This window comes from Arabidopsis lyrata (genome assembly GCF_000004255.2).
Source record: "Arabidopsis lyrata subsp. lyrata unplaced genomic scaffold ARALYscaffold_7, whole genome shotgun sequence".
Taxonomy (NCBI): Eukaryota; Viridiplantae; Streptophyta; class Magnoliopsida; order Brassicales; family Brassicaceae; genus Arabidopsis; species Arabidopsis lyrata.
In genome coordinates, this window is record NW_003302549.1 from 5,390,377 (window position 1) to 5,418,133 (window position 27,757).

Genomic DNA, 27,757 nt, shown 5'->3' on the forward strand with positions numbered 1-27,757 from the left:
ATTCGATTGGCACTATATGATAATATGATATTAATTTTCTACACGCGTTTAACAACGAGTTTTAGACTTTTAGTTATACTATTCGGAATATTTTAGAACGTTTATATGCAATACAAAAATTGTTAGTGTTACTTTTCCATGCAATATTCTATTATTAGTTCTAATTGTTTGATACTAAACATTGATGAATTGTACATAGGATAAAGTACCACTCGTTTGGTATTCTATGTTTCTTACATTACGTTATAAATCTAGTTTAACCAAAAAAAAAATGTATCATATTATTAACGATTAATAAAGAAATTACTAGGTTCATTTTTTCACGTAAATCCATGATCCACGTTAAAAAGCGGGGAAAGATATATCTTTATGAAAGGCACAAATAAGAAATATGCATTTGAAATTTGTGGATAAGACCAAGAAATGGTGACTATATAAATCAAAGTTGAGTAATTAAGGGAGAATAAAGGGGATCACGTAGTAGTCATGAATGATCGTGGGATCGATAATTCGATATATATTAATTATTTATAAATGTTTGGTGGAATCATATAAGAAAAGTATTCAATTTGAAGCGTAATGAACGGTCGATATGGATGGGGCATGCTTCCTTAAGAGGTGGCATTGTTATCATGTGTGATCTCGACGCGTGTACGTATACACTCTTTACGTACATCACATGCATAAGCTCCTTTACATTATAAAAACTTTCTGAGAGGACAAATAATTGGTGTCCTATTAATTTAGACGCTTTAAATTGTTACAATTTGTTTTCAATCGCTTAATACATCTAATGAAGTAATTTTTTATCTGATTTGGATCGGAAGCAGTAACAACACACTAGGCCTTAAAAAAGGTTCGAAACTTTTGTTAGAAGAAACTTCGACTTCAACGTAAAAATGTGTAGACTCCAGCCTAAAACTTACTGTATTAATTAACAAGAACAAATGAGAAAAGACGCAAAAAAAGGAACGATATCGGAAATAGTAAGACGGTCATTAATGAAATTCAAATACTTATCAAAAAAAAAAAATAGTAAGACGGTGACAAAAGAATCATATTTTTTGGTTTTTTTTCTAAATGTTTTTTTAGGAATTTTGATGAAGTTTTGTAACTATAATAGTTGGGAATGTTATTGTCTTGATTGATACTTGGTAGTAATTAGAGAGTGGAATCAAATTGGGAATATTATTGTGTTGTTTGGTCGAGATGCTCGATGACAAAAGGGCAGTTATATTCAGAAATCTATTATACTAATGGAAGACAAAAGAATGAGAACAAAAAAAAAAGTAAAAGTAATATATTGACATCTTAAAACTTGTGGCGGAGATTACCCATTGTGGAATTTGGGGTTCACATGGTTTCTTTTCAACGTAATACCGCTCAAGAAATATTATTGCATAAATCATATGGTTAAAAAACAAAAAGATGAGTGAAAGAATGGTCCTTCAAATTAAACTAACTAAATTACAAACACTCTTTCCAACCTGTTCTTTACTGTTTCCATTTTATAAGTCGCATACTATGGGCAAAAACTCACACACAAATTAAAAATTTATAGAAGTCATACTTAATCGGTCAACTGTTTGTAATAATATCTAAATATAAAAAGCAATCATTTGAAGACTTGCAAGATATAGAGATCCACCGAGAAGAAAAACGAAGAAGATATAACACGGCAACAAAAAAAAAAATCATTTCACCTTTTTTTCTTCTTTTTAATTATATGTTTAATCCTGTTAAAAACACTTTTACTTGGCAAATGTTATAACTATACTAACAGTTGATATAAAGATATAAAAAATCATATATACTAATTTTATCTTCGTTAAAGACATTTCTTTGTACTAATAAATACTTAAACCAGTTATAAGTAATTTTATACTGTACTAAATGTTTCCCACCGAACTCGATAATAAATAAATGTAACTGTACCATTCCACATGTGTTGCTCATCGTTGCCATATAGTTACCTCCCCTACTTTTTTTTGTTACCTCCCCATACATGAACATCTCAAGTGACATTAGTGCAATATTTTACTTAGCTAGACCAATTTAGCCTTTCAAGTATATCCATCTCCTCGATCGACTTAAATAACAATGGCGCACCTACTTTTCTTAGATGTTTGAGGTTTGGCTAATCAGTTTATATATATAAAGAAGGTTTGGCTAATCAGATAGTTACACTTTTGAATAGGTTTTATTTGATCAGAGACTCAGTCTCAGAGTATTGCAGCGGTTAAAATGGACACAACTTTCTTACTACATCACTATATTTACAAGAATTTTTAAATAATAATAAAAATAGAGATATTTGGAAGAATAAGTATTCTATGGACAAATATCCCATTAAACTAGTATTAGACAAAAAAGGCATGGCTGCCAAACGTAAATGTCGAATAAATAAATATCTAAGCGAGTAGAAATCAAAAGAGAAGTAATCTACTAAAGCTTTTGAAGTCCGTCTTGCGATTGGTTTGCATTTGCAAGTTGAGAAACTAATGTTTAAAGAAGCATTAATGAGTGAAAATGTATATACATGTTCCCTATTATTATGCATATATTAAATCACTTTCAATCAAATTTGTGTGCCTTGTTTTCTTTTTAAGTATACAATTCAGCCTCGGAGCTACGACATTAAAAGATATTTTTGGTCCATACGTAGATGATGGTTTTAATAGGTTCAGTGACTATGAAAACGAAGGCATCGTGTCTTGTGTGTAAAATCTCACTATCTTCCAAATAAAGATATATAATAATTGCTTCTTTGAATCGGATGAGCTACACGTTTTTAGATATTTTGCAACCTGTCTTCTTCGTTTTTTTTTTTTTTTTTTTCACTGAAGATGATTATATTGATGATTAAAAACACAACCCATACCAACGACAGGTTAGTGTTGTGATTGGTTACATGTTTAAAAACCAAACACCAAAAAAATGCCGACAAAGACTGAGACAAAGATGAAAGCAGAGCAACACGAAGATCTAAGAACACTAGGAGATTCTCTCAACCTCAAAATGACCTGTCTTCTTCGTTAGAACTAGGAAATATTGATTTATAGAAATATGTTTTTTTTTATTATTTCTCTATTAATTCATTCAACATGTTAATATTACCACTCGCATTGACCATATCAATTGTTTTGATTGAAACCTAAGTTTGATAAATAATTGTCAAACTTATTAAAATAATAAAGAGAAAATACATTATTATGAAAGAAAGAAAAGTGAAAAAATAAAGAACAAAGGATAAACGAGAGGTGGATTTGATTAGGAGTATATGGAATTGCTTCCAATTTTAGCAAAGAAACATAAATTTTTTTGCCCCAAATCTGTTCCAACATGTCTTCTTCATCCGACACATTTATTATCCTATTCTCTATTTTTTGCTAAAATCAAACCAAAGTTTCTTTTTGAGAATTATGTAAGATATTTTTATTTTCGGATAAAAATGAATTATTAAACAATTTTCTTTGTAGTTTTGTTGCTAGATAAGTGACACAATAAGATCATTTCGACGACTTAGAATCAAAATGAGAATAGTAACCAACAAATTATCAAATATCTTCGGATTATTATATAAAAATAAGGAATATATGCAGAGGATAATTAAACAAATTAAGTAATAATAGGCAAACGGATAAATTAATTATAGAAACTAAAGTGATGGATTATCTATTTTGTCGTCTTTCATTGTATCTAAACTTCGACCGACTTCAGCGTATCTAATAATCCTAAAGTAATCTTATGCTCACAGTTTGGTTACTTTAAACTTCGTCAAAGTCATTTGATAAATGTTCACATCACGAAAACGTCCACGTACGTCTATCCCGTGGTAAAGTCTCAAGCCGCTGTTACACATGCTTATCTCACAGCCTTGTTACGATAACCTTGTAGTTTAGATTTTAGTAGAAAAAGCAGCTCCTAGTCCTATGCCTAATAGCCTTAACCATAGTTATATTTTTAACCAAACCATGGTTAAGTGTTTCAACTACATAAGTAGCTTTGCCGGTGAATTACCAAACAACATCAAGAATAAAAAAAAAAGAACTCTGTTCACGACGAATGTGATTTATTATTCATTTGGATTTAAAGAAGATGATGATCGGAGAAACTCGCCGGACTTATCCTACTGTTGAAATACCTCCGTGGCCGGTTTCTGAAGAGCTTACGACGTCGGAGTTTCTTTCTCCGGTGATGAATAGTCCAGATTGTAGCATGCTTGAAGCTTTGGCGGCGTTGCAGCGTTATCTTCCCTCTAACGAACCGGATCCAGATTCTGACCCGGATTTATTGGGTCCTGATTCACCAATCGATGCTTATTCATGTGACCATTTCCGTATGTACGATTTCAAAGTCCGGAGGTGCGCTCGTGGCCGGAGTCATGATTGGACGGAGTGTCCCTACGCCCATCCCGGAGAAAAAGCTCGCCGGAGAGATCCGAGGAAGTACCATTACTCCGGTACGGCTTGTCCTGATTTTCGCAAAGGTGGTTGCAAGAAAGGTGATTCTTGTGAGTTCGCTCATGGAGTTTTCGAGTGTTGGCTTCATCCAGCTCGTTACCGTACTCAGCCGTGTAAAGACGGTGGTAACTGTCGCCGGAAAGTTTGTTTCTTTGCTCATTCACCGGATCAGCTGAGGTTTTTACCGAACCGGAGCCCCGATCGGGTTGATTCTTTCGACGTTTCGTCTCCGATTCGTGCTAGAGCGTTTCAGCTCTCGATTTCGCCGGTTTCTGGTTCGCCGCCGATAAGTCCAAGAGCTGACTCGGAGTCTTCTCCGATGACTCAGTCACTGAGTCGATCTCTCGGGTCTTGTTCGATAAACGACGTCGTTCCTTCGTTTAGGAACTTGCAGTTTAATAAGGTAAAATCATTTCCTCATAACAATCCTTTATTTGGATTCGGATCGCCCCGTGGATCGATTTTGGGTCCTGGGTTTCAGTCTCTGCCTACAACACCGACCCGACCCGGAAATCTTGATATTTGGGAGTATGGGTTAGAGGAAGAGCCTGTAATGGAGCGGGTCGTTGAGTCGGGTCGTGAGTTACGAGAAAAGATGCGCGAGAAACTACACAAGGAGAATTGCATGGATCGGGTTGACCCGGAACCGGATCAGAAGTCGGGTGATGCTCCTGATGTCGGGTGGGTATCTGACCTGCTGATGTAAAGAATAAAACCCGACTCGTATTTTGAAGTCTCATTGGTTTTTTTGGGATATCTTCCGAGGAAAGAGGAGAAGAGATCTTAGTGTGTTCATATTATTTTATTTACTAATTTCGTATTTATCTAATACTCCGTAATAATTAAATATGGATTTATGGGTCCTGATTTTTCTGAGAAATCGTTGTATAGATGTGCCTTAGGGTTTTAATTATGGAACATTAATATATATATATATATATATATATTATTAATATCTATCGTGTTTTATAAGGCTATATTGTTAAATGTAACCACTTGTTACTAATCTATGAATGCAAATTATTATCTAAAATTTGTTGTGTTTCCCTAGTTTTTAGTAATCCAATATTAATATATTTGTTGTGGAATATTGTTTATTAATGAAGTTTTGATGATCTGGTTAACGTCGAAATCTTGTGTTAGGAGTTTGAGAGACTGTTAAATGTTTGAATGGGTCAAATCCAAATCAGTTCATAGCTTATAAGGTTCAAGTAACGACTTACCAAAGTTATAAATAAAAAGTTAAACCAATAAAAGACTTGTTCCATGGTTTTAGTAGCGCTAGGGGGAATCATTCGATTATGACTTTATCCAATACGATTTGGCAATAGCATCGATAAGAAAATGACATTGACCAATACGAGATCATTTGCAATCGCAAAGAAAAGTCGGGTGTGTAACTAAACCGGTACCATTGTTGTTTTGATAACCGGAGATCCGAACTGATCTAGACAACAATCAAAGAATGTTTGAGGGAAAAACTGAGTAATCAGGTTGCCATTTTTTACGTCATGCCATTTAATAGTTTGGTCTGTTGAACAGTAAATTACTTACCGTGTAATGTTTAGGAAAAATGAGTAATCGTGTAAACCGAGTTAGATTTTTTTTTTTTGGTTTATATGTCAACGGACAACAGCTAAAAACTTTCTTAATTATGTTTATTGAGAAAATTTGATATTTGACATTTGGAATATTTGTTATCATTAGAGTTTTCGGGAGAGTTACGGCAAAAGCCAATATAAAATTAACCTTTTTTTTGCCAATATACTAACTATACTATTTTACTAATGACAAAAAAGACATGTGGGTCCAAAATTAGGTTACCACAATTACTATACTTTGATGAAACATAAATGTATAATTAAATGCAATATGAATGTACATACTGATAGTTTTATATGGGGAAACGGCCAAATCTGTAATTACGGAATTAATAGATTTGTGTAGGGTGATTAGCCCACAAACTTGAGCGTAAGGTCAAAAAGAAGAAACCTAATTATAAAGGAATTTAGGCTTTGATCACCACCGTCGAGTAATTTTTAACGTATAAATGAATTTAACTCCGGATTCATTTCACCAGTCAGAAAAATTGAGGAAATTTATTTTTGCTGAAAAAGTAAAAGAAGAGTCAATTCGTAATAACTCTGTTTGGTCCTCTTAAGCATTTTTCTGCTCCATTGGTTTAAATGAAAACATATACAAACTGTTTTTTTTTTCCTTTTCTTACAATTTTAATGTTTTCGTGATAACAAATTTTCTTAAAAAGAAAACAAAAACAAATGAATATTTCAAACCAAAAGAACCAAATTAAATCAATATATGATCTTCAAAGTAAACACAAAAGCAAAAAGAGAAACATAAATGATGAATGAAAATAATTTTTTAGCGACGAAAAAAGATGATGAATCAAACCTTTGAGTTATTTCTCACACTACCTTGCCGTTGGACCAAACGGGGAGTAATCTCCGAAAGTAAGCGAAACCGATCCAGACGAGCTATTATATTCATTGCTACTATAATTCTGAATCGTCGACTTCGTCTTCGTGTACTTCTCTTTCACTACTTCTTTCTTCTCATGATGGCTCCCTGGTTCACGAGCCAGCTCGGCGGCTAAGCACTGTTTCAGATCAGACACGATCTGGTTCGTTGTTGGTCTGTTGGTTCCTCTGTCTCTAACGCAAGACATTGCCACTTCTACAAATTTCCAAGCCGAGTTTGAGGAGAAGTCGCCGTGAAGCCGTGAATCCACGACGCCATCTATGTCTCCGATTTTGAGGAAAGGCTCCACGTAGTGGACAACGCTCATTTTTTCTCCATCGTCAGTTTTCATGATTGAGTTCCTTCCGGTTATGAGTTCAAGGAGTACGATCCCAAAGCTGTACACGTCGCTCTTCTCGTTTAGCTTAAACGTGTTGTAGTACCTATTTTGAAACCGGTTTATGGTGAGACCAACCTGACCAAAATGGTAGAGATTATAGTGGTGATGTGTAAAGGAAACTTACTCAGGATCGACATAGCCAGGAGTGCCCATGACAGCAGTCATGACGTGGCTGAGATCATCCTCGGGGAAGACCTTAGAAAGCCCGAAATCAGCGATCTTGGCTTCCAAGTTATCGTTTAATAAAATGTTTGCTGTTTTAACGTCTCTGTGTACTATTGGTGGCCTGCATCCATGATGAAGATACTCCAACCCTGCCGATGAAAATAAATCAAAAAAGAGGATTACACAACCAGACTAAACCGGGTTTGATATCTCGGTTTAGTTTTTGAAAATTTCAGGATGTCAAAACTGGGACCAACCTTGTGCAGAGTCTATGGCTATATGGACTCTCTTTTCCCAGCTAAGATCCTCTGCATTCTCACCTGCATATCCATAAACAAAACATTCGTTAGCTCAAAGGCAGCAAAAACAGGCAGTAGAGAGATCAAGAGAGATGAAGAATACTTGAAAGATAATCTTGCAAGTTGCCATTTGCCATGTACTCGTAGATGAGAGCCATACTACGACCATCATCGCAGTATCCAACAAATGAAGCTAAGTTCCGGTGATGCACTGTCAAAAGAAGCTCCGCCTGCATACATTTTACACTTGAGCCACCATAAAACTACCTTGTCTAATTTATCAGATCAATGTTTCTAGTGTTCTTTAGATTACCTCGACTTGGAATTCTTTGGAAACATGGGATGATGATGATGACGATGATCCTTTAGATTTTCCAAATGAAGAATCGTTGATCATCTTTACAGCAATTTCAGTTCCATCTTCAAGGGAACCGAGGTACACAATACCAAACCCTCCTTTACCGATCACTTTATTGAAGTTGTTTGTAATGCTAGAGACTTCACTATATGTGAACCTTCTCTTTCCCGAAGGCAGAAGTGGTCCTGAATACGCTCCTGAATACACTAGGAAATTAAACACTCGTCTTCTTTCAGCATTAATTCTGACTTTAAACGTAAAATCTAAGTAAAAGACACACTGTGCTTACTTATTTTGTTTTCCCTTCGCATGATGCATACGATAGCCAAGGCGGCAATGAGAATAATCACTAATGTGGATACAACTATTGGCACCATGATTCTGTTCCCGTCCCGACATGAACGTGAGTGACAAATGTTTTGTTCATCGACACTGGAGACAAAGAGGAAATCAATAAGCTTTTGAAAATGGTAGAGATGTGGATTATCTTAACAAGATGACTATGGTTCCTGTGTACCTGAGTGCAAGTCCATTAGCCGTTGATCTTTTCCTAAGAGATCTTGGGATAAACCCAGTCAAGTTATTTCCTTTCAAATTCCTGTCACACAAAAATTAATGTCAGAGAAAAACTACTACTGAGTGTCTGTCAGTATACACTCAATGAAGTCTCTATGTGCTCAACTCACAGGAACTTCAGATATTTTAGATCAGCCAAAAACTCCGGTACATTTCCTCTGAGGTTGTTGTTTGATAAATCCCTGGGAAAACAATGCACACCACTCTTATAGTTACTGGGAATAAAGTGGTGGCAAGTGTCAATGTGTTTGTATACTTACAATGACTCAAGAAGGGAGAGATTTCTAAATGAGAAGGCTATTGGTCCATGTAATCCACTTGAACTAAGATTCCTTCTCGCAGCAAAATACAGAAACAAGCTCATCAGCAAAAATTATCCTTGAGGGATATTACAGAAACAAGCTCATCAGCAACACTTTTGCTTGGGGGAAATTACAGAAACAAGCTCATTAGCAACACTTTTGCTTGGGGGAAATTACAAAATGTGTTTTTCAGGTTGAAATGTGAATGAGTGACTTACAAGGACTTGATTTGATAATTAGAAGTGTTGTAGCTGCATCCAATACCTTCCCAAGGGAAGAGTCTGGGAGAGCAAGGATCACCAGTCCAAATCTTATTCACGTTATACGTTGCTTTTATGCTTTCTATGGCTTGAACTGCATTAACAAGAGAGAATGGAAAACTGTGAGTTTCAGTGAAAATTAAAGTCCAGAAATCATACAAATTATACGTAGTCGAGTAACAAAGTAAAGATGAACACACCGTCGTCAATTGTGGTGGAAAATTCATCCAGAGATTGAGCTGTAAATATCTCAATAGCATTGAGTATTGGTGGACGTGTTGAATCTGCGGTCTTCTGAACAGAAATCCAGTGATCTTTACCAGTGAAAGCTCGCGAATTAGACACTGTCATCGAATACTCAGAAGATGGATTGAAAGCTCCTGAAACAGGCGACCCATTCCAGAAGATCTTGATTTTTCTGCTCTCATTCCTCTTGAGATTTTCGAGTTCTGCAAAATAGAGGTACGCATAGAACCGGGTATCTGGATCGCCTGATGTCCAGGACAATTCCAATGGTTCATCATCACTTTTAGGCAAAGCAGCTGTCTTAATAACTTCATCTGGTGGTCTATAACCAGACTGAAAAATATCGATATACCCAGTAGTCATAGTTGAATTCCAAGAGACTGGAGAGTACGGAGACCAAATACGATCATATGTATCCTTTTGGTACCGTCCTGTTCCATTCAAATATCCTGTATCCCATCTTTGATAGAGTACCAATGAGACATTTCTTCCAAACTCAGTACCATAGATTGAGCTGTTCATTGGCCGGAGCTCCAAAGCTGAAATAAAAGGAGTTCCTTTACCTGTGTTCACAAGGCAAACATATATTGTATCTGACTCTGCAAAGCTGAGGATCTCCTTGATGACGTTCTCAGAAGCATTTCCGAATTTCACTGAGGTCCAGAAATTCACGTTTACGTAGAGATCAAACTCAGGCAAAGCTTTTTTACCATCGTAGTTTCCATACATAAACGAAGCTCTGATGAGATAAAGATTCCCTTTTCCATCGGAGGGGGTTAAGGTGTAACAATTCCTGTTTCCTTGAGGAAAAGATCTGACATCAGCAAGTGGGAAAGGCAAAACCGGGTTTTTCGGGTAACCATATTCTTCAGAGACGTTCACATTAACTCCAGCGTTTATAAAAGGTGCATCCCAGGTGTAACTGATACCAGTATCAGTGTCTACATAGTTTATATTAGGGGGTGACCCACAATCTATGCTGATGAAACCTGAATCAGAAGACGGTAAAGGATGTTGATTAATTCTGTAACTGTTGAGAAAGTTTTGATCAAAATTCCAAGACATTTCAAATCTACCGAATGTTCTCAAATTTTAGAACGTGAGGTATTCAAATCATAGAAACAGACATGGACCTCGCTTATCATGTCAAACCAATAATCAGAATGCGGTTCTAGCCAAAATGTATAACCCCATGATCTAAAGAAACTTCATTTTGTAATATCAACAAAAAAATATCTCTTCAAAAATATTTGGTCTGAAAAGAGACAAAAAGAGGAAAATAAGCGAGAATGAGATTCTCAAACCTGCTTGGCCTTGGCCATGAACTACAATGGCAGTGGCAATGACGCAAAAAAGGATGAGAAAAACAGAGTGAGCTCCCATGTTCTTCTTCTTTTGTAAAGCTCAGCTCATCATTGTCAGAAAAACAGACAACCTGCGATTAAGATAACACAAAAACACAAAATACCCGAAAGTACAAAGTCTATGCCCATTTCCTTTTCTGGGAGCACCAAAGTACAGAGGTGCTGCGCACGTTTGAAAAAAGCGGCCAAGAAAGGATATAAAAATCGTAATACAGCTGTCAACAAATAATCTGTGGGTCAACAACTAACCATGATATATAAAAATCTTTTTAAAAAGGACATAGCCAACATTGGACATAGCCGACAGCCGACAGATAAGCATCTTATCTGACCACAAAACTGTGGTCACATAGAATAACAGACCATTGCAACCTTTAGGACTACTGATAAAGAAACAAAAACTTTAAGCTATAGTGTCTTTAATTGTTATGCTGGAGAGTTTTAGAACTAAGCTTCATCTTCTACTAGCTGCCTTGCAGTATCAGCTTCATGTGATGAGCTCAACGCGAATGAAGATAACTCAATGTAATCAAAGTCCTCAGTGATTCCGGCCTAAAATATAACCCAACTGAATTAGTCTCTCCTTGATGTAAGAGAAGGTGCAATGTGGAATCGATAGCATTTAAAGTGAAAAGATCTGGAAGATACCTCCGTGTATAGATGTTCTAGCTGTTCCTTGGCCTGGGGGAAGTTGTTTGAACACCATTGTTTCAATGTGAAGATGTTATCTGAGTAAGTTTGAAAGAATTACAATTTAGGCTGCGGTGAAAATTATGAACCTTTTAAAATTGAAAACATGTTCCCAAGTTTTAGAAATGAAAAACCTGTCCATCTGTTAGCCGACTGGTGAGCAACTTCAATTGCTTTCCCTGTCAAATTAGAAAAAATACACATTGATACAGATAGTAAAGCACAAGACTGGTTCTTATTTTTGCTCCACCAAGACCAGGAAAACCCTAGGAGATCTAACAGAGAACAAAAGTAACTTATTATGCAGAACTTAACTAATTGCCTCCAAAGTAGCTGGATCGTTGTCAGCAAATTGTACCATTTCGTTCTGTTTAAGAAGAAGAAATTGTTAGCAACTTGTTAAGCATGCAAATACCTCTATGCAAACAGATAGTCTATATAATCCGACCTTCAGCTCTATGAGTTTCTTTTCAATATCTTTGAGTTGCGTCAAGGCCTCTGTTCGTTCCTCCTGCAGCAAGAACAGCAATTCTGGTGAAAACAGCATGTAAGCTTATTCAAGCATTAATTCTGCAATACTTAAAATACTTACCGATTCTTCCCTTCCCTTCTTTAGGGCCTCACACTGATCAACAAGTTCTGCTAGCCTTTTGTTACTACCCTGAAGATCAGATTCAAGTTTCTGACGGATACTCCTAAGCTGTTCATTCAGAATAGTTGAAGCATGATCAGAATCTATATCTTTCATTAGAATCAAATTAATGTATATCTATATTGAAGTCATATCAGGATAAGAATGGTGTGACTCACTTGATTGCCAGCACAGCTGGGAAGGCTCCAAAAGTAGATCTTCATTTGCAAAATAATGAACACTGTCAAACGACATATAAAAGCAACAAGGACTATATGGAAACAAATAAAATAAGTTGTCGAAAGATCCAACATAGGAACAATAGCTACTCACAGAAATCCCAATCTTGTCTTTCGCGACAAGATCATCATCGACTAAACTCTGGATAACATCTTTCACAGACTGACTAATTACACCCCTCTTCGGTCCCATCTTCTCTAGTTCCTTTAGCTGAAAAAGTTTACAGAAGTAGAGACCCATAAGTGTTGGTATCACAACCCCAAAAGTTCAATAGCAAAAATTTTAGGCAGTATATGCACTTCACCACTCTAGATATCAGGTCACTTGGTAGGTAAAGCTAGTTCAAAGGCGTCAAAAAATAAACAAGTAGTAAAAACTAAAGAAAGTGCTCACTAGGAAGAAGTCTTGAGACTCATAGAATATCTGAAGCATCTTCTCCCGCTTCTCCTCCAGCGAAAGCCCCCGTTTCTTTGACTGAATATCATCAACAATAGAAAGTAATAATTCAGTTCAAATGAGAAATTAGTTTAAGAAAATTTACAAAATCTTCAGAGCTTGAATGAAGAAAGATCTGTCAACAGTCAATTCCGCGACTACACTGATTGCAAAAATTGGCTGCTAGATATATGCAAATTCGAGACACCAATCGATTCCCGTCATGCAGTCCAAGTGTTTGCGGAAATTCCTCAAACAAATATGTAATGAGTTACGGAAGATAGAAACAGTACTATCGACCCAAACTACGACAAGCTCAAACAAAGTTTCCCGAAGAGGAATAGAAAACACATCGGTGACTACTAAACATTCAAGCAAATAAGTCGAATCAAAACATCAAAATTCTCTTAGGAAGCTGAAGAAACACAAGCTAAGCTCATCAGTTCACGATAATCACGATTCATAGAATGACGGAGAATAATCACTCGATTTTCCCAGAAAGAGATTGCACAAATCACAGAGGTTCATTAGCGAAACAAAATCACAAGTAGAGTAGAACAATCGTCCAGAGTATATTTACCATCGTGATCTCTTGTTCCTGATAATGCAATCCAAAGGATTTCAAACTCTGCTACACCTCTCTCTCTCTCTCTCTCACTATCGTCTCCTCTCTACTCTCTCTCTATCAAATTCGAAATGAGAGAATTGTTGAAGAAGCCTTGAAAACTTAAGCGGGTTATTATCCCTCGCTTTCAGTTTCATTTTTTATCCAATTAATTTGAATTAAACCTTAAAACGACACGGAGTGCAATTTTAAGATACCAAAACGGAATAATTTTTGTTGAAGCAGTGAAGTCAACGTATGGTTGACTATTGAAGAATAGATGAGTATAGTTTATTATTATTAATCAAAGGGAAAAGTGTCATAAAAGATACAAAAATTACAAAAGATAAATTATGTGAAGAACACTCAAATGCAGATAACATTAATGAAGATAAAAGTTGCTCTGATTTAATCTGATTCAGATCCTTATATACATCGTCTGTTCTTGTTTATCAATGCATACATGTCTCTGTTTGGAGAGGTAAATAACCTGCAGTTAAACCAAGCCAATTGCAAAGGTAATTAAATTAAAAATCCATCAGTATGTGAGGAAATTGCTTGATTGAGAAGTGAAGTGACCTTAGAGGGCCATCTCAGCCTGTAATGCAGCGAGTTCTTCTTCCTCAGCAGTCCGCTTCTGGGGAACAGGACGGGCGGGTTGACGCCCTGCAGGCACGGGAACTGAAGGCAATGGAGCGGTTGTTGCCGGCTGTAGAAGTTGCGATTCAAGCTCTTCACTTTCTAAATCTTCAAGCTCTTGTTCAAGATCAGCCTATCAAAGAGAATTTTTTCTTAGACAAAGATCATTTGCAGAAAAAGATATGATCATGTGGGGTACAAGAAAAGTTACCTCATCAAAGTCAGCCGCTGCCCCGATTGGAGTCGCCAATGCTTCTTGGATCTGTTTCATGTTCTCGGTCTGCTCATTGATCTCGTCCATGGTCTTGTCCACATCATCAATATTTCTGCAAAACAGTGTGTTTTTTTTGAGTTAGGCAGGTACTAGAAACGTTAAAGCATTCAGGCATAAATAGAAAAGCATAAGAAAGATGATGCTCTTGTTAACGATTCCCAGAACCGATGACAATTATGGGTGAAAATGTGATAAACACTTACGTTGCTTTCTGCATTGCTTTCATAGCAGAAGCTCCACTCCTTAATGCATCAACAGTTTCGGTTGTTGCTTTTGCGCCTTCTAACATAATCATCTGTATGAAAAAACGATATAAGAAATCCCGATAAATTCATCTATTACTGCTGCAATTAACAATCTTCGAAGGACAGTAATAAACAAAAAAAAAAAACTCACTTGGTCATGTATGCGGAGCTGGAAATTCCCAAGCTGTTCAACTTGTTGCTCATATAACCTCTTCCTTTTCAAACACTGTATAGCCGCTGCACAAAACCAATACAATTTAAGTACTCCAGTAATTAGCAACACACACATGAGTCATAACAAATCAGGACGTACCTCGTTTGTTCTTTGCCCGGGTGAATTCTTTTGCCTTGTCAACCTCTTGACCAGCTTTCTTCAAGAGTACTTTCTCCTTTTTCTCTAGCATCTCAAGCGTCTACAATGAACAAACATTACAACTAAGTAACAACCATGGAAAAATAAAGAAATTGAAGTAACATAAACAAAACTTGAAATCCCCTCTAATACATAGACACGATAAAGTGACATCTTCATCAACAATATTAGCCAGATAAATCAAACTAAGATCTTATTATGGTAATGAAATTCCACGAGTAAACGAACAGTATAGAGATCAGTTAAGAGAAAGATCTTAGTTTTCAGATCGAAACACAGAGAAGTAGCGAAACCTCGTTAAGCTTGTCTAGAGTTTGGAGAGCATTAGACTCCTGTTTGGGTTTCCCGAATAGCCGATTCATCATGATCTTGCTCAAATATCACCCACTTCGATCTCTTCTATACCCCAACCGACACGATCACAAGTCACTAACAAATTCCACGAAAAATTACAAAAATTTAGCACTAATTAAGAACCGATCGAGGAAGATTCAGGTTTCTTAAGAATCGGATCAAAGTACCTGGGCAAGTCTGGATTGGAGATGGGGAAGATCAATTTTAATAGGGTAACGAAAAATAACTTTGTTTTGGTTTTGTTTGTTTATTTCGCGTTTTTGTGTTCACAGAGAAGGATTAAGATCGAAGGAACTAGGAACCAACTTCCCCTTTTTCTACACGCGTTGATGTTAATCGCGTTAGCACGTGGTTACTTTTAACTGGTTGTTTATCATCGATCTTCTTGTCTGCGTTGTAGCCGATAATATTGGTTTGGTACATCTAACCGAACTTCAATCATATTAAACCCGAACCAATAATTGTTTACTAAACCTATCAGTACCGTTTTCTCAAAACCGAATCAAATCACTTTATTTTTCATCAATGCTAGTTTTTTCTTGCAACATATGAATTTGAATCTGGATAATGCCACTAGCATAAACTATTATATGCTACGAATCCTAATTATTTTTGTTTATGGGAAAGTTACTAGATTAACCCAAATTATGAGTTTAATTACTAGAATGTCTCAAAAAATTTAGGAGTTAAATGAGTTATTTTCATGACCATAATACCCTTTCTCTCTTTGTTAGAAATAAAAAAAAAGTCAAAAATACCCTTAAATATATTTAAAAAACGTGGTAAAAAAAAATTTGGAAAAAAAAATTATTTGAAAAATCTGCTGGGTTAGTTGTGACAGGTTTATTTACCATGACAGACTTATTTTTCTATGACAGATTTTTTGCGACAGATTTTTTTTCTCCTACAGACTTACTTAAAATAGGTTACGACAGATATTTAATTTGTAGCAGATTTTTTTCTCACGACAGACTTATTTTATGATGACACCACAGACTTTCGTAATTTTGACAGATTTATTAAAATGTGTGGCAGATTTATTGTTTTAGTGGCGTCAGACTTATATTTTTCGAGAAAAATCTGTCATAATGTAGAAGATCTGTTATTAAAAATATAATTACTAGTTTGACTTATTAGTGATAACAGATTTATTTTATGTTATGACAGTTTTTTTTTTCTTAACAAAAATCTGGAGTGTGATAGCAGATTTGTTATATAAAAATATAAATTGCTAGAATGTCATATATTCACAACCGAAATATTTTATGTTATGACAGATTTTTTTTATATTATGACAGATTTCAGATAGACTATAAAAAAATCTGTCGTATGATGACAGTTTTATTGATGAAAATAAAATTTTAATCTGCACAATAAGGTAATGACAGACATATTCTTATCGCGACAAACTTATTTATAATAAGATGGTTCATGTGTGGCTGTCTCCTTGTTAATATATGATAAAGATAATTTTTTCTTCGTTTTTATATATTTTTTCTTTTTAATTTTTTTTTGTATTTTTTTGTTTTATTTTTTTTGTTATGTATTTTTTTTCATTTTAATTTTTTTGTCGTTTTGTAATTTTTTTTTCTAATTTTTTTATTTAATTTAGTTATTATATGTTAATTATTTTATTTTAATTGAATTGAAAATAAAATGGGTAGTTGTTTTCTTTTTGTTTTTTATTTTTTATTTTTTTTTTATTTTTTTCAATTTATATATATTTTTCATTTGTATTTTTTGTTTTTTTTTTTCAATTTTCGTTTTTTAGTTTTATATCTTTTTGTTTTTTATTTTTTATTTTTTATTTTATTTTTTTCAATTTATATATATTTTTCATTTGTATTTTTTGTTTTTTTTTTCAATTTTCGTTTTTTGGATTTATAATTTTTTTTGTATTTTTTAATTTTCTATTTAATTTAATTATTTTATTTTAATAGAACTGAAAATAAAATGGATATTTGGTCTTTTAACACAAAATTTGTGTTATTCTAATAAACCACAATATTTGGGTGTTAATCTAGTTATTTTTCTCTAAATTTGAGTCAAACTAGGTAATTTTCAGTTTGTTTATTTTATCCACACACAAACAATGCAACAAAATTTTCAATTACACTCATTCAACTAAACTTTGTTCGAACTTGTTATTTTTTTCTGAACTAATAAAGCTAATCAAAAATCCGTAGCAAAATGTATTACACTTGACTTGTGAAATGTCAATCATACAATACAAATCCCAAACAAGAAACAACGACGTTTTAAAATTGGTTACTTAGAAAACTATAAGAATATCAAACTATATAAAATTAATAACATTAGTAAACTTTGAGTAAACTACATTACTCCCCTAATTAACGAAGACGAATAAAAGGTAGAATCACCAATGCATCCTACGCCTCTCGATATTCCCGACCACAGCTTCTCTGACACCCGAACACGACGGTCTCTGCATCCTAACACCACCACCGCCGCCGATACTCCTTCTCCATCCGCCGCCGGAAACATTACTCTCCGGTCTCTGTCTCGGTGCGCTATGCGACCTCAGTTTTGCCCTAAACGACGTTGTATCCGCCATGTAACCCGAGTTAAATTCCCCCGACAAGAAACAGAACCGGTGAGCATCAGCCTCCGTATCAACCTCCGCCTCTACTCCGCCACCAGAGCAGCATACACTCCTCGCCGGAGACCCACCGGAGAAACGAGGTGTGCTCTGCGCCGTCGGGAACTTGCTACTGCACTCTTCCCATTCAGGTTTAGGCATTGATAGACGCGGTGGGACTCGACCCGAGAGCGGTGAAGAGAGCGTACGTCGAAACGGGTTGTCTAAGAAATCCGACCCGGTTAAAACGGGTGCTCGGATCTTATAAGTCCCGGGTCGGGTCCCTGTATCTACCTCCACTATCTTAGCTGTCTCTTCGCCGTTGTTTCGATTTTCCAAAGATCCGGAGAATCTTTCCTGTGAAAAGTTACATCAACACTTTTACAGCCTGGTTAAAAAGTTTTAATCTTCTTAAGAAGATTTAAACTTTTTACATAAAGGTTAAACAGTTTCACTCTTTTTACAAATTCGCTAAAAAGTTAAAATATCTTTACAAGATTAGTTAAAAAGTTTTTCTTTTCTTTTAATCCGATAAATATTAAGAAAATCATCTCTATGTTTGATACTTTGATGTATCAAATTATGGAACTCAATCCGATTTGAGAGCTGAGTTTAGATAATATTTTAAAAAAGCTTGGTACGGTCAAACCGGAAATGTAAGTGTTACCGTGGATTTTCTCGCCGGAGCAGCATTTCCGATACGGCGGAGAGCTCTCTGAAACTTAACCGTAGTTTGAGCTCTAACAAGTGCCTCCATACTCCGGAGAGTCGCCGCCGCTTGTTTCCGTACCAAAAAACCTCTCACTAACGCTTGAATCTTCACCACTCCTCTCAACGCTCTTAACGCTTTTCTCGCCTTTTACGTTACAAAAATATAACGGCTCAATTAACTTAAATATTTAAAAAATGATTAGGGAAATTAAAATTATAAATTGTTAGTACCAAGTAGCCTCTAAAGGCACACTGGATCTGCATAGCGGCACGATTCTCACGGCATTTTCCACCTCCTAACGGACCACTCTTTCCTTGACCTTGGAGCCTAACAACCGCAGCAGCCGCTTTAGCCGCCGCAACCGCTGCGTCAGCTGCAGCAGCTGTGGCCGCAGCAACAGCAATTGCATGCGTTCTACGCTCTTTCTCCTCCTCTCCAGCCGCGTAAAACGACCTTAACCACGCAGCCTCTTTCTCGGAGATATTAGGTGGTATCGTCTCGTAGCTGTCGCATAAAGAGCGGTCAAGGCGGTTGGAAATTGCGCCGGAGTCGGTGCCGCCGGAACATGAAGAAGGTTTGATTCCGAACAAACCCTTGAACCACCTCGTAGCTCGACCCATTTTTGTCTCTCTCTCTTTACTCTGGTCAATTTTGTGAGATTCTTTCTCGTAATGGTTTTTAGTTTGGTTTCACTTGTAAATACAATTTTATTTTAGTCTATTTTTTATTTGACCAATATAAAAGAGTCTATTTTTAATTTACAAATTTGTAAATAAATGAAAGATACGACGAAATATGCGTACGATTGGTCGTGATATAGGGTCCATATATTAGTGTTTTATACTTTAACGTATAGTGATAAAGGTTATTCGTAATTTAGGTTCTATTTTTGTTTTTATTGTATATGAAATTTAGGGATTACAAATCCATTAAAAACTACGTTCATGGATTATATAATCCGTGGTATTCATATGCGGTGTGAGAAAATTCGATTTTATTGTTTGGTATGAATTTTACCATTTTCAGTCTCCATAACTAGACAAATTTAGTTAACCTTACATTGACAATCTCTTGATTCATAATTCTAAAAAATTTTAAAAATCTGGATTTCTTGGAAATATAGTAAAAAAAGAAAAGATTAAGGAATTAGTTCTGCCAAAAAAAATAAGATTAAGGATTTAGAAGTAAACAAGTAGCTGAAAATAAAAAAAAAATAAAAAAAAAAGTAGCTGCAAATAAAAAAAAAAAAAAATTAAGTAACGAGAATTTCAAGATAGCTATGATGGATAGGTGCTTTCCATTTTCTGCAAACTTTTGTATCTGGCAGAAGTTGTTTGCGTAATCATATTGACATTCCCATGCAATTATCCTTTTTTTTTTTTAATTAGATCAACAAATTTATTTTGGTTTCTATAAAAAGAAAAAGAAAATTAATAAGAGAGGAGGAACTGAAGATGAATCTCTCTAACTGTGTTGATAATTTTTTTTTCTTTTTCATAACGTCTATATTGAATAGAAAAAGTTTATAAAGTCTTGAATTAAACAACTGCTTAACACTGTACTTTTTGCTTCGAAATTTGCTTGTAATATATTTCTTCCGTTTCATATTAAGTGTCGTTTTATCCTTTAAATTTTATTTTAAAATAAGTGTCGCTTTGTATTTTCAATGCAGATGTTTGATATAATTTTCAGTTTTGTTTCTACTAATTTAATGTATTGACCAATGAAAAAATAATAAAATATATAGATAATGGGTAAAACATTAAATTTAATTGTTTTCTTAATATGTATGCAAACTTTAAACGACACTTATTATGAAACAGAGGAAGTATTTTCATAATGTGTTGTCGATTGCTTCTACATATTATATATGCTATATGTATATGCCTTGGAAATCTAACTTAATTAACTTTTTTATAAAGTTCTGATAAAAGGGGAAAATTGGCAGTAAAAACAGTGAAAAGGAGAACGTAACGCTCTTGGCCGCCTTTATAAGCAAAAAATGATGATATAAAATTATATTTTATATATGTAGTTTAATACTATAACTCAAAAATTTAATTATAATGTTTCGTAGTAGAAAAATTTGTTGTATGATAAATAAATAATCATTAGAAAGAAACGTTTGTTCATGAACTAGATTATCGCTCCACAGTATGTGATAATTAATGTTATAATCCATTACAAAACTTATTTAGCATAGTCCAAAACTCCAAACTATATGTAGTCCAAATCATTGCATATATCATCTGAAATTATGAACTCTTGTGGGAAATAAAAGATAAAAACAAGTAATTCTATATTAGATAAAACAGATCTTGCAGGCAGAGATTCCAACTCATTGGAGCCCTAACAAGTAACAAGTCAATTTTTTTGTTCACATGCTTTGTCATTTTCTCTACCCAAAAACTCTGTAAATTTGCAAAGTTGAAAACGAAATTTCTTGAGAGTAGAGACCAACCCATTTAATTTTTATTTCAAGATTATAGCAAAAGGAATATTTGTCTTATCAATTTTATCATCTTCTTCTTATGCGACTAGTTTACTTCTATTCATCACACTATCACAGTGGAGATCGGTAATTTAATAATTAGCTAGATATATACAAAAGAGAAGAAATGCTATTTGAAAAGTTTTTTTCTTGATAAAAAAAGTAAATGAAGAAGAGAATCTAGAGTGAGGTCACGTATCTCTTGTGTTTATGGAACTAAAAAGTCTTCGGCCATTTGAATTTGACAATAATCTCTTTCCCTTGCGGTCCTTCTTCTTCAATTCGCCGTACACTTGTTCGTCGTTTTTTCTTCTATACGATTTTATTATCTCAAGATTTTCAATTATTGGGTACCTTGTTTTTGCACGTGAACTTTATATGCTTTTGGGATCATCAAGGTGGTTCTTTTGGTAATTTTAACTGGATTGATCCGAACCCATTTTGCTGGTTTTGGGGACTCAATTTATTTGGAGCCCAAAGAAAAAAACAAATTCTAAAAGAATTGGAGTAGGCTTGGGTCTAAGACTATGAGTGTATATTTTCCTTCACCTGGCCTCTTAGAGCTATACACTGTGGGCTTTTCATTTAAACTAGGCCGATTTTAAAACTTACATGACTAGTAAAAGTAAATTTCGTCTGGCCTAGGTAAGTGAGTCCTTCAAATGGGCCGATTCATTCTTACGATTTCTTACTAAATCACTTACATGGCGACTAATTTATTTATCGATGTATTGTTAGGTTTGTACTGTTAGGCCAGGTTATCCATTTAAAAACCATGGAACAAAACATTTATGTGGAACAATGATCTTGGGTATATATCCTTCAGACATCATAATCTGAAGAAACAAAATTCTTAATCTTTGAAGAAACAACCAATTTATACTTTTATGGTCCTTGAAACGCTTGGTTTCTGGTTTGAGCTGATTTCTGGTTCAAGTGTGGCTAAAATCAGAAACGGCCTTATCCGACAAAAGATATCAGATAAGTGATTGGGTTTCTAATCCAAAGTAGTGAATATTAACGGTTCCATCCAAGCCGAGATGTACATAGTAGACCACATTATTTGAATAATTACCGGATTCTCTTATATCATGTTAAAGTTTATTTACTTTTATTAAAACCAATTGACAATGAGTCAAATCGACCAACATTATATTGTAGGTATTTAGTTTTTTTTTTCCTTCTCATTTTTGATGTTGCACCCCTACAGTGGGGGAGTGAGAGAGATAAAGATCCAAATGCGCAATCTAACTCTAAACATATTGAAACAAAAAAAACAGAAGCATATTCATATGTATCATAATCGATAATTTGCTTATTTTACCCTCTGGGTTAAATCGTGCTGGTCAAATAATAAAGGAGAGTCAAGTTATTGGGTCTACATATTTCAAAATCAAGACATGTGAATTGAGGAAAGAAAGAACAAAAGGTCTGGTGAAAAAGCCCTAAAAAGAGCAAGAAAAGGGAAACATGTGGAGAAAAAAGTGTCCCACAGGCAAGTCATGTGTTCATAAATCATACTTATGACATCTTCTTAATATACATATATAGATATCTTTTATATTAATATCATATATATACATGCAACTTGCAATATGTACGTATCTGTATAATATTTAGTATGTCAATCTAAGTTAAATTATAATTTATAAATTCTGAACAAGAAGATGTTGGGTCGGTACCTCATATTTTTTTATCACTGCAGAATTTTTGTGGTAGATACAAGTTCCAGATTTTGATAATTAACGTATAGTAATTCGAATTTATGATATGATGAACATTTAACTGTGTTCACTTAATTGTTCCAAGTCTAGATTGAATTTGATATGACGTATGCATGGAAATTATATGCAAGTCAATCTACATCACTGTTATATCATATATTATCATACTTTTTCATTTTTTAAACCCTAAGAGGTCCATAACACGTAAGAACATGTTTGAATTAGTCTCAAGATTTTGTCTAGGATAACCTTTGCCTGAAAGTACGATCACCAATTGCAACTTAAATCTATTAAAATTTTGAAATGTTAGATAATATATATAATTTTGTGGAGTAGATTTTCTTAAAATGGGTTTATGTCATCTCTTTATTATTTATTTTTGGGAATTATAGGACAAAGATGGGTATAAGATTGTGAAAGTGTTGGTTACAAGGTGGACAAATAAATTAGGGCATTCGCCAAAACATGCTTGTGTAGGCTCCCATGTATGTGCATGTGTTTTGGTCTCTCATGGCATGGTGTTTGGTTTATGTCCTTTCATTTTTTATTGATAATTTAATTTTGTATTAATTGTGTTATTGTTTGTGGTCTTGTTATCACATGTTTGTCCAGTATTGGCTATAAATTGGGATGGATTGTTACCATAAATGGAACCCATGTGACATGAAAAGATAGCTTTTGCTTATGGTCATGCACATATAGATACACTCGGATATATATATTCTATAGTTTTGAGTGGCTAGATATTTATCAATAATTATCTGATCAGGGCCGGCCCAAACTATTTGAGTGCCTAAAGCAAAAAAAAATTTAGACCATTAACAAAAGCTGTTATAAAAAAAGAATACAAGTTTTAACATGTATGGGATTCGAAACCGTGACCTGTACAACAAAAGACTTCAATCTAACCACTAGACCATAGTAACATTTTAAAAATTGATGCCCTTAAAACTACTTATAATTATTTGATGCCTAAAGCCCTTGTTTCATGGGCTTTACCCATGAGCCGGCCCTGTATCTGATCTACTAAGAAAGATAAGCTATAAAATAACTTTGACTTATAGATACATAATTTTTTTTTGTCGAAAAGACTTATAGTACATAATATACATATATCCTATTTGTATATATATATATATATATATATATATATATATAGCTTCCCATCATTTATAATATATGTTTAAAAATCATAACAGCATCCACCAAGGTTCTTAAATGGATTTGTCCCCAATCAAATTAATAAATAGTTTGCATATTAGTTTACATTATCATTAGTGCACTGAGGTTTTTGCAGGATTCAATTAAGAATGTGGCCTAGTACAATTGCATTATAAGCACTCAAATGTCAAATATATACATAATTAAAAAGAGTTGACACAAAATAAATTATATGATTAACTAATGTTTCGCCAGAATATTAGATTCTTCAAATTAGAGAACACTCACAATAATATAATGCTAATTTGTTTAATCTGTGTAATTATATCTTCTACATTTTCTAGAAATTTAAACGAATTATGTCCTTTTCAATAGCTTTTCTTTGGTATATATAAACAAAACCATATTTAAGTATCATGTAGAAACATTTTTGCATTACTAGAACTAACACATCTAAGAATAATGTAAAAACGATGTATAATCTATAAAAAAAACAATTATAAATATTTTAATTAGGATTTAGTTTTTGTTTCATAATTGATATAATAAGTAAACTTTTACAAATAAGGTGAAAACTTATGATTGAATTTAAAATTTTACATTTGATCTCTCATAACATATTCATCTAATACTATTAATAATAAGTTGATATACTTATTAAGCAACACATATATAGACCAAGCATTTAATACACTTATATTGTTGACTCTGAAAGTTTGAATGTAGTTTCTTAGGTCTTTAATTAGCTAGTTGATTGGTTATTTGGTTAGGATCATGTTGAAGTCCATTGCAATATCCTTACTTCTTTAATCAGTGCATTGTGGTTGGCCGCAAAATCTATAGAATCCGAACTAGATCGGATTAGTTCATCAGGTTAAAACCGGTTATGGAGAAAGATTGCCGAAACTTACTATTTGGTAGCTTGTAAATGCATGTAAGTAAGTTTTGGTTAAAAGAAAAAAGATCTAGATGAACTAATTTAGTCCATTGCAATATCTTTACTTCTCAGTTAAAGAAAATTTAGAAGTCAATCTATTACATCGTGAGTGAGAAGAAGAGAAGGGTAAGTAAATAAAGGGAGCCCCCCTCGTGTGGAATGTGAGCAGTCCACTCCAATTATATAACTTGTGCTCTGTCTTAATTTGTGGGACATCTGCCACTGTTCTGCTTCTTCTTCACTCTCTCTCTCTCTCTCTCTCTCTCTCAACTACTTTTGTCTTCTCTCTCTCTTCCTCTCTCCCCCACACATATGTTATCTATTTTTGGGGCAGTGAAATTAACTTCTTCTTTCTTTTGGCTCCAACCCTTTTCTTCTTTCTTGATCTATATATTTTTCACCATTTATTACACTTTTTCATATCTTAGATTCTTTTTTCATCAAAATGGAATCTTTTTCATTCATAGAATGAGAAAACCTGAGAAAATAGGTCTATAGTTTCTATATATAACTATAGTTTCATTAAGGTTTGAATAAGAATTTAACGCTTGTCAATGTTATAGAACTATATATCACCCGAAATAATGAAGGTTCATGAATATTTGGAGATGCTTCTGTCACAAAATTCTATATGGAGATGTGGCCAAATAAAGACCACAGTGGAAACATTTAATCTTTATCCTATCGGATTGATAGTAAAATTTGTATGTTTTTAAAAAACAAAATCAACATTTCAGTTTGCAAAATGTGATCTATTAAATACAGTACATATATACTTTTGTGTGTATGTTCTTGGTAGGCCTGGGCATAAAATCCGAAATCTGAAAACCGATCCGAAACCGATCCGAAAAATCCGGTTCCGAATCCGAACCGAATAGTCACAAAATCCGAACGGATAATGAATTCTCCTATCCGAATTATCCGAACCGAACCCGATCCGAACCAAAAACCGAAAAGATATCCGAAAACCGAAAATAAAATTATATATCCAAAAATATTAGTTATATTTAGCTATAATTTTATAACAAATAACAAAAATATCCTAAATAACCTAGATATCGGAAAGTTTTTAGTTATATTTGTTAAAATTATATATATTTTTGGAAAACTTAGCCAAATTTTAGTAAAGATTAATCTATTTTTTATTTAAATTGAACAATTTTTTAGTTTCTTTTTACTCGGAAAAAATCCAAAACCGATCCGAATCCGACACTATCCGAATCGAACTCGATCCGAATAGTCATAAAATCCGAACGGATAATAAAATCTCATATCCGAATTATCCGAATCCGAATAAATCCGAACCGAATCCGATCCGCCAAATGCCAAAGCCTAGTTCTTGGTACGGAATTAAAGATTGATTCTCAGTTGGTTGGTATGGAAATATTAAATAGTTCCTGAAAATTTTGTTTGCACTTTGTTGAAATTGAATGAAAAATTAAAATGATTCTTCCACTGTTTTCGAATTTTGTCCTCTTTTCCTCATTTTTTTTTTGTAATTATGTTTCAGAGGATAAGTTCAGTACTTCAATAATTGGTACCCAATTTGTCATATAAGATTTTAGTAGTACGAAGTTATTCTGAGAGGAGGCAGTACCACCATTTTTATTTAATATTAGTGTGAGTATCAAATTATTTTTATAACTAGATGAATAATATAAATCCCTTTGTGCATTACCAATGTAAATTATGGTATTCAGAAACATTATGATGTACAGTAGGTATTATGGATCGCAGCTGTGCATTCTATTTATATCTAAAATATAAATGTGGTGCTGATTATGCCAAAAAAATGGGGATGTGGTACTAATTTATTAATTATTGCACTGACAAAAATTATGAACTATAGCATTAAATCATTGTATTAAATCTCTTCTGGCACCACTAATAAAGATTTCTAAAGAAAAGAAGGAAAATACACAATATTTAATGATTGAAAACTAATAACGGATCAAATTCATAAGAAATACTGAAATACTCTCTTTCATTAGAAATATAATACTCCCTCCGTTCTTTTATAAGTGATGTTTTAGGAGAATGCACACAGATTAAGAAATAATTTAATTTTTGTTTATTTCTAAACTAAAAATCATTTATTATCTAATCAACCAATAAAAAAATAATCTACAGAATAAAAATCGTTAAAACTAATAAAAAGTAATTAATTTTGCATTGAAAATTGAAAACATCATCTATATAAAAACAAAATTAGAAGCTTAAAACATCACTTATAAAAGAACGGAGGGAGTATATTCCATCCGTTTCAAAATATAAAATGTTTTATCTAAAAGTATGCTGATCAAAAAATTTCTATTTTTAAAAAGTTCAACCAATTATGAAAGAAACTACATAATAAAAAATTATAAAATATTAAGTTAATCTATAATTTATGAAATTTAAAAACATCTTATATTGTGAAACAGGTGAAATATGTTTGTTTACCATTTTATATTACAATGACTTCGTTTAAAATTTTGAGAAATTGTTAAAAATGCCCCTTTTTCAAAACTCTTTTTCAAAAATGCTCCCTTTGAGAGTCTATTTTAAAGTTTGCCCTCTTTTAATTTTTAGTGACCATTTTACTCTTATTTGAAACAAAATTAGGTCCACAAAATACAATTTTCCCGCCAACACTTGAAAAAACTTGTAAAACCTTTAAAATACCTTGTAAAATTTTCCCGTAAAAATTTTTCCCGCCAAAAAATAATTTTTTGCAGGAAAAGTGATTCTGCAATTT

At 33.8% G+C, this 27,757-nt stretch overlaps 5 protein-coding genes across 6 annotated transcripts; 1 reads left to right on the plus strand and 4 right to left on the minus strand.

Annotated features, from left to right (window-relative positions):
• The first annotated feature begins 4,005 nt into the window (after positions 1-4,005).
• Positions 4,006-5,496, plus strand: LOC9305519 (zinc finger CCCH domain-containing protein 49). The gene has a single exon (XM_021018545.1). It carries the CDS (start codon positions 4,099-4,101, stop codon positions 5,167-5,169), a length of 1,071 nt encoding a protein of 356 aa, XP_020874204.1. The 5' UTR covers positions 4,006-4,098; the 3' UTR covers positions 5,170-5,496.
• Positions 5,497-6,652: 1,156 nt separating this feature from the next.
• On the minus strand, positions 6,653-11,068 carry LOC110226588 (probable LRR receptor-like serine/threonine-protein kinase At4g29180). Of its 2 annotated transcripts, none has more exons than XM_021018544.1 (12): positions 10,852-11,068; positions 9,502-10,536; positions 9,260-9,395; positions 9,000-9,071; positions 8,850-8,921; positions 8,681-8,761; positions 8,453-8,595; positions 8,119-8,360; positions 7,909-8,035; positions 7,764-7,826; positions 7,466-7,655; positions 6,653-7,384 (listed from the first exon to the last, which is right to left on the minus strand). In XM_021018544.1, exons 1-12 carry the CDS (start codon positions 10,928-10,930, stop codon positions 6,895-6,897), a joined length of 2,730 nt encoding a protein of 909 aa, XP_020874203.1. In that variant the 5' UTR covers positions 10,931-11,068; the 3' UTR covers positions 6,653-6,894. The 2 variants fall into 2 exon arrangements, with proteins under 2 accessions (XP_020874203.1, XP_020874202.1); XM_021018543.1 differs by having other exon boundaries at positions 6,703-7,384; positions 8,119-8,369.
• A 76-nt stretch (positions 11,069-11,144) lies between these two features.
• Positions 11,145-13,637, minus strand: LOC9303494 (meiotic nuclear division protein 1 homolog). The gene is made up of 10 exons (XM_002869402.2): positions 13,488-13,637; positions 12,866-12,946; positions 12,566-12,682; positions 12,412-12,450; positions 12,194-12,301; positions 12,050-12,112; positions 11,917-11,968; positions 11,736-11,780; positions 11,560-11,639; positions 11,145-11,463 (listed from the first exon to the last, which is right to left on the minus strand). Exons 1-10 carry the CDS (start codon positions 13,488-13,490, stop codon positions 11,359-11,361), a joined length of 693 nt encoding a protein of 230 aa, XP_002869448.1. The 5' UTR covers positions 13,491-13,637; the 3' UTR covers positions 11,145-11,358.
• A 151-nt stretch (positions 13,638-13,788) lies between these two features.
• On the minus strand, positions 13,789-15,676 carry LOC110226655 (vacuolar protein sorting-associated protein 32 homolog 2). The gene is made up of 8 exons (XM_021018957.1): positions 15,564-15,676; positions 15,336-15,471; positions 14,983-15,082; positions 14,821-14,906; positions 14,628-14,719; positions 14,362-14,476; positions 14,091-14,283; positions 13,789-14,001 (listed from the first exon to the last, which is right to left on the minus strand). Exons 2-7 carry the CDS (start codon positions 15,405-15,407, stop codon positions 14,092-14,094), a joined length of 657 nt encoding a protein of 218 aa, XP_020874616.1. The 5' UTR covers positions 15,408-15,471; positions 15,564-15,676; the 3' UTR covers positions 13,789-14,001; position 14,091.
• A 1,883-nt stretch (positions 15,677-17,559) lies between these two features.
• LOC9303495 (cilia- and flagella-associated protein 91) lies at positions 17,560-19,787 on the minus strand. Its single transcript, XM_021018956.1, has 3 exons — positions 18,938-19,787; positions 18,663-18,851; positions 17,560-18,352 (listed from the first exon to the last, which is right to left on the minus strand). Exons 1-3 carry the CDS (start codon positions 19,325-19,327, stop codon positions 17,774-17,776), a joined length of 1,158 nt encoding a protein of 385 aa, XP_020874615.1. The 5' UTR covers positions 19,328-19,787; the 3' UTR covers positions 17,560-17,773.
• Between the last annotated feature and the right edge of the window lie 7,970 nt (positions 19,788-27,757).